This window comes from Petaurus breviceps, unplaced genomic scaffold, assembly GCF_028583685.1.
Source record: "Petaurus breviceps papuanus isolate PSGF00001 unplaced genomic scaffold, PetGlider_PUasm1.0 91133, whole genome shotgun sequence".
Lineage (NCBI taxonomy): Eukaryota > Metazoa > Chordata > Mammalia > Diprotodontia > Petauridae > Petaurus > Petaurus breviceps.
This window is the reverse complement of record NW_027187419.1, coordinates 74,943,558-74,950,541: the sequence shown is the minus strand read 5'-3', so window position 1 is coordinate 74,950,541 and position 6,984 is coordinate 74,943,558. Positions and strand designations below refer to the sequence as shown.

The window sequence follows — 6,984 nt, the reverse complement described above, 5'->3', positions numbered from 1 at the left end:
GTTACACGGCCAGGTGTTTCTGGGTGGGTGCTAAGTGTCTGAGCCCAGGATTCGATCTCCAGGTCTTCTTAACACTGGAGCCAGTGCTCTTACTCGCTGTGCTACCTGGCCGCCCCTTTCTTCTGTTTTTAAAATGTCTCAATGACAGTGTTCTCTTCTTTCTTTTTATTTTTCCTCTGCTACCTCATACCTTCTGCCCCAAACCACCCCCCCATAAAAAAGAAAAACACAATTCTTATAACAAGTAAACTTAATCAAGCAAAATAAATTCAAACACTTTGTGATGTTAAAAAATGTATGTTGAATTATTTATTTTATATTTATAGTCCTTCCCTCAGTCAAGACATGGGGAGGTGGGTGGTAAGCATGCTTCCTTATCTATTCTCCAAAGTCACTAATTCATCAGAGTTCTTAAGGGCTTGTAACTTGAGATCTGTGAGTTTATTTTAAACTTTAATTTCATAAAAGTATTTTAAGATTTAATAAATGTATTTTAAGATAGTTGGTTTCCTTTGTAATCCTATGCATTTTATTTTATGCATTTAAAAACATTCTTAGAAAGGGTCTATAGGCTTCACCAGACTAACAAAAGGGTTCATGACATAAAACACTGAGAATGCATCTTGAGTTTTTCAATATACAATATTTAGATTTTTAAAACCATTCCTATGTAATGTACACGACAGAAGATAGAAGAGACAACTCGAAGAATCTAGTTTCTGTATTAAATGAGATAGGTTAATATTGTCTTCTATTAAAAAATAAAAATAACAAAAACAATTTTTTAAATTTTAAAAAAATATTGTCTTCTATTTCTCAAGAGTCTAAAACTTAGTATTTGTGAGAGAGTCTGATGTAAAGTTGTCTTATGGGTTCTCTGAAATGATTATTTGGCAGATGCAGCAGGTAGTAATATTTTTGTTGGCCCATAACGCTAACCTTTCCCCTCTACAATTTTATAATCAGTAGTTAATTATATATTTCATTGATTTTTTTTTGTTAAGCTAAGGGCACTCAGTAACTTTAAATAAATCTTGATTTGTGGTTTGAAAATATTATTGATTAAAATGAATGAGATTTTTTGAAGAGAGAATAAGGAATTTAATTTCAGAACTCCAAATATGAATAATACTCATTTGATGCAGCAGGGGTCACAATTTCAGAAAATAATGAAATTAGTCAACATGAGCAGTGCATAATTTTTTTTTTAATGAACACATCTTGATTCAATTAAATTCAGTTACGTAAAACTATTTTCCAACTGTTGTTATGAGACTCACTGTGAAGTTATTTAGAATTAGTTTTCCACCAAATAAAACCAAGAAAACTCCCATTTCACTTGAAATTTTAACAAATAGTATCACAAACATTGCTGCTTTTTAATTTCTTAAGAGAAGAGCTGAAGGAGTTTGTTTGATCTTCTCTGTTTAGCCTCTATGGGAGGCTAAACATTCAATCTTCCATTGGTTTTTTGTAGGCTAGCACTCATTCATACAGTTTTTTAGTAACAAAACATCTGCAAACATGTTTTAGAAATATGAAAGACAAATGGGACACAAAAGGAACTAACCTCTGTAACAGGCACAAGAAAACTTTTTTATTAACATGAAACAATTGTAAAATATATCACTGTCACTTGGAATTAGTCAAAGAGCTTCCTTTTAGAATAATCTAAAATTCAAATTAAGTAATATTAATAGCCCTAAAAAAATAACAAAACTGAAAGATAAGATGTTTGATTTGGAGAATGAAAATTTTAGTTCTCATATTACAGTAAGTGTAAGTTATATGCAGCTGTTTTTCAAAAAATACGTGGTGTAACGAGGGTCTAACCAATGGAAACCCTATCCTTAGAGTATGAAGAGCTAACTCAGCATTTTTTAAGCTGGAAGACATGAGCACCTGAAGTGACTTGATGTTGAAGACTTGAAGCTTGATCATTTCCAAGGGGACTGGCCCTGAAAAGTCGCAAAGGGGCACTCTCACCTTAAGAGTCCCGAAAGGAGATGTTGGTCCTGAAAAGTCCCAAAAGTGGACTAGTCTTTGAAGATTCCCAAAGGAGACTAGTGAAAGCTGGATCTCTCTGGCACTCACCAACTCCTCCCTGCCTGTCACAGAGAGCAGAGCCTTTATCTCCACTAATAAGGAGAGAGTCCCATACTAATGAAATTTGGGACAGGGATTACATATAAAGACGTTTTTAAAAATACACATAGTTTTAAAAATCATCTCAGATTGTATATTTGAAAAATCAGCAACAGAAATGGGGTACAAGGATTCCTAAGACAAAATAAGAAAAGAAGATCATTTACCGACTAGAGGTAATGAAGACACAGGGCTTATCCTCTCCAAAAAAAATTTTTTTAAACATTATTATCCCAAGTATTCACTAAGAGGAATCAAAGTACATATTGGGTAGATTTCAGTGGAATAGAAAAAGGCAACTCACATTTATTAAGAAGTACTAAGTACTGAAGTCACTGAAGATATGGCACAAGATATGTAAGGATCTTATAGTCTAATGAAGAAGAGGGGGATGGGGGAATGTACAGAAATGACAATATTCTTAAAGAGAGGGAGATAAGTGAAAAGGAGAGGTTCAGGCAGAATGCTATGGGAGGAGAGGTGGGGGTTATTGTTCAAGAGAGCTGCAGGGAAGAAATGATAGCTGAGTTTGGATTTGAATGAAGAGAAAAACAAGCCAGTTAATAGATTTGTCAGTCACTTATCAACTATTAAGAAATAATTTTTTAAAAAGTCACACTGTAAATCTGATATTAAGTGTAAGTAATATCTTTGTGCAATTAATCACATAATTGCACATGACGTAACTATTGATATAAAACATATTAAACAATTTCAACTCAATGAAAATTCAACTCTAAAAACATTTATTAAGCACCTATTATGTGCCAGGCACCGAGAATACAAATTTTAAAATGAGAACCTTAGCCTTTAAGTCAATTACATTCTTTTAGGGGAGAAAAAACATATACACAGATAAATACATACAAGATATGTACAAAATAAATACAAAATGATGGGGGTTAGGCAATAACAACCAAAGGAATCACAAAAGGTTTTTGGAAGAAAGTGACACATAAACTGAGCCTTGAAAGGAGGTATGAGTTCCAAGAAGTGAGGAGGGAGAACATCTCATAATTAAATGCTTATGGTACTTAATTACAGTGCTAAGCACACAGGCTTTAATGAATTTTTGTTGACGGTAGTGTACCATAGGGTTAGGTTACTAGAAAAAGTGTTACAAATGTGATTAAAAAGTTGTAATTTGTGGGCAGCTAGGTGGCATAATGAATAGAGCACCAGCCCTGGAGTCAGGAGGACTTGAGTTCAAATCAGACCTCAGACACTTAACACAAAACTAGCTGTGTGACCTTGGGCAACTCATTTAACCCCAATTGCCCTGCATTCCATTCCCCCCTACAAAAAAAGAAACAAAAAAAGAGTTGTAATTTTTCAGTAACTTTTAAAAAATAATAATGATCTTGATGATCAGGAATCTAAAGCTAATCTTTTTATCTTATTAGTCTCAATATCTATAAACACTTTATAGAAGATTTTGTTCCCTTTCTTCTATTCTCCTCCCTCCTGTCCCATATTTATAACAATATGGATTTTGGTCAATTTTATTGGGTAAATGGGAAGGAATAGAAAAGGGGGGAAAGTGGAAATTATTGCCTTAGTGATATCTGTAATCAAATTTGAAATTGAACCTCTTCTAATAAGGCAACATTATTTATAAAGGTACATACAAATCTACAGTACATGCAAAGTTTATGCAAAAATACTTAGCAGTATGCTAACACTTTCATATACCTGGATGTTGCTGATAGGAAAATCCTGATTGGTGTCCATCTACTACCAATGATACTTTACTTTTCTATAGTCCTTTTTATTTTTAAAAATATTTTCATACTTTATGTATATATGAATATGCATATTCACATACATTATCTCATTTGATAATTAAACTTCTTTGACATTATTTAAGATTCCAAGGTATGGGAACTTTGAAGTTGTAAAATCACATAGTTGTAATTGAAAAAAAAAACCCTGTTAATCAGAATCTAAGGGGGCAGATACAAAGTGAATGAGAAAATTACAAAGTGTTGGGTTTAAGTAACACATAATACTGATCATGATGGCTCACATTTATATGTGGAAGAGAGGGGAAGAAAAACAAGAAGAAAAGTTAATGGGTGTTGAGTAATGATCACTCAAGAAATTTCTTGATTTTGTTGGGTTCAAAAAGATAAAGTTATCTTCTCTTTAATGTTTCTCCTCACTTTTATTTTGTTAGTAGGATGTTAATCTTCATCCACTAAATTCACTGGTCATTGAAGTAGTGCAAAGGTTAGCATTAACAAGGCATTTGGCCCTTGTCCCTCCAAATGACAGCAGTGACTTTAAAAGTAACACACAAAGAGAGTTGTAAAAAAAAAATTCAATCACCAAAAACTATCACTTTCGATGATGCTGTGTTGGTTTACAAATGGCTGTATCTCCCAGCTAAAAAGTGTTTATTTCCATGAGAACTTGTGCTGGCATTTTTTCCTTCACCAGTTTTGGTTGTGGGATCCACTGCAGCATACTTGAGTTGAAAACCTCCTGCTGTCACTGAAGCATCAGATAAAAACTTCAAGGTCATAACATTTCCTATGACAAGAAATCACAAAGATTACTTCCTCATCTGTTGAAAATTCCTCAGCTTCAACATTTATTTGAGAACATCAGTATTAATAAATGAGGTTTAACTACCATATCAGTGCATTTTTCTTAAGTTGTAGAGGCTAAGTCTACCTTACTAAAGGAAAGAAGGAAATTCTCTCCAATGAAATCTTATTTTCCTGTAAGTACTATTTGTGTGTGACTTTTGCCATACTGAGTTAAAACAAAAACACAGGATTTAACTCTGGAACCAGGGCACAAGGCCTGGTCATTCTTCCAATCAATACTATTTTGCTGCTGTCTACAGCAAGGGTCAATAAATGCAAGGTGTCCCAAAAGTCTTAGTGTCGTCCTCAGTTTTAATTGTCTAGTCTTCTTGACCTGGGGGCATCAGCAGAGGCTAAAGTCCTCAAGATTTAAGGACAGGGTTTGGTTTGGTTTTGTTATTAATCTTTTTATCCCCAGAACCTGGCATGGAGCCTTGCACAATTAGATGCAATTTTGTTTAATTGAAGCCTCTAAATTGTAGACAATTGCAATAACTGTCATAGAATATTGGAGTTGGAAGGGATCTTAGAGACCAGCTAATACTTAAATATGAATTCCCTCTATAATTGAGGGCAGGGGATGGAGTGTTGGGTCTGGGGTCAGGAAGCCTCATCTTCCTGAGTTTAAATCTGGTCTCAGACACTTACTAGCTGTGTGACCCTGGGCAAGTCACTTGACCCAGTTTGCCTCAGTTTCTTCATCTGTAAAAGGAGCTGGAGAAGGAAATGGCAAACCACCCCATTATCTTTGCCAAGAAAACCCCAAATGGGGTCATGAAGAGTTGGAAACAACTGAATAACAACAACTATAATTTCCCAGACAAGTTTTCAAGACCATGCTTAAAGAAGACAGCTCTACTTCTAAGGTTGTTTGTTTGTTTTCCTTAGGCCAGGCTGAAGTCTCCCTTGCAGGGGCTTCCAATCTAATTCCTCTTCAATAAGACAATTTTTCACATTTATAAGACAACTATTAGAGTCTCCCCTAAGCCTTCTTTTGTCTTTGCTAAATACCTCCCAGTTCCTTCAAATGATTCTCATAGGGCATGTTTTCCGCTTTCCTCAGTCATTTATACCAATATGGTTGTGGATTTCATTTTAACTTATGGACTACCCTTATCTATGCCATAGCGCCTTGAGCAAATACTATGAGACTTCAAGGATCTCTGTGAGTACCCCTCCTTAGATGCTATTGGCAAGCCTTTTATAGCTCAGTAAGTCATTAAGAGTTGATATGATGATGGGCCTTTCTAGTCTTAGTTGGGCTGGTCTAGTTTTGTCAGTTGAATTGAACCCGTAGGAGCCTGTGCCCTGTTGTTCCACTTGCATAGCCTTTGAGGACTAAGGACCATCTTCACATCCAACTGTGTATAAGTAGATGCTAAATAAACAGCTAATTTTTTTTTCTAAATACAAAGCTACTCGAAAACAAAACAAAACAAAAAACTCAGTCTATTTCTTGGCACACCTTAGAGAGTTAAGAAGGGTTGGGGGAAGTGTCTGGAAACTTAGGGGTTGGTCCCAAAGTAGATTTGGCAGTAACTACCTGGGTGGGTATCTTTCACAGTCTTAACTCCAGTCACAGAACCATGTCCTAAAACTACGATATTGACTACACTACAATGAAGCAAATGTAAAGGGGATCTGGAGAATGTCCAGACCACATAACGAGGCATTTCCTATGTGGAAGACACTTGGGGAGCTACTTTAGAGTGTCAACAGGCAATCACCAAGGGGAAATGGAGGTCTGGAGCATGCTTGGACATTCTGTGCTAGCCTGCCTTGTGGTTGGGAGTAGACTTTTTACAAGGGCTGTGTAGATGGGGTTGTGGTCTTTAAAATCCACATTACTCAGCAGACGTGGAGGCTTTTGCTGCATTTGTGTCTGAAAGTGAAAGGTCTTGCTCATAGCTAGTAAGAGTATGAGGTAAGGGGGAAGGATGTGCCTACTTTTCTCCCTTTCCCTCTCCCCTCTTCTTAGGGCATATAGCCCAGAAAAAATGGGCCTAGTTTTTTTTTTTACTTTTTTGTTTGTACTTTTCAGTTCTAGGTGCTAGATGTATTATCTCCAATTTATCCCAGAAGTATAAGCCATGAGAATCCAGGAATCCAGGCTGAGTGTTACAGCCAGCCCAGAAGGAACACTGAAGAACAAAGGTCCTGGACTCCAGCCCAGCAAAAGCCTGCACTGATGCTGGCTTTGAGTGTGTGTGTGTGTGTGTGTGTGTGTGTGTGTGTGTGTGTGTGTGTG

The 6,984-nt window shown here is 36.0% G+C and overlaps 1 protein-coding gene across 1 annotated transcript in view; it reads right to left on the bottom strand.

The window, feature by feature from the left end:
* Positions 1-2,874: 2,874 nt before the first annotated feature.
* The window catches only part of TNFAIP6 (TNF alpha induced protein 6), a 492,222-nt gene continuing 488,112 nt past the window's right edge, over positions 2,875-6,984 (bottom strand). Inside the window, exon 6 of the mRNA XM_069080185.1 lies at positions 2,875-4,677. Within this exon, the coding sequence (XP_068936286.1) occupies positions 4,508-4,677 (170 nt within the window). The 3' untranslated portion in view covers positions 2,875-4,507. The remainder of the gene's footprint in view (positions 4,678-6,984) is intronic.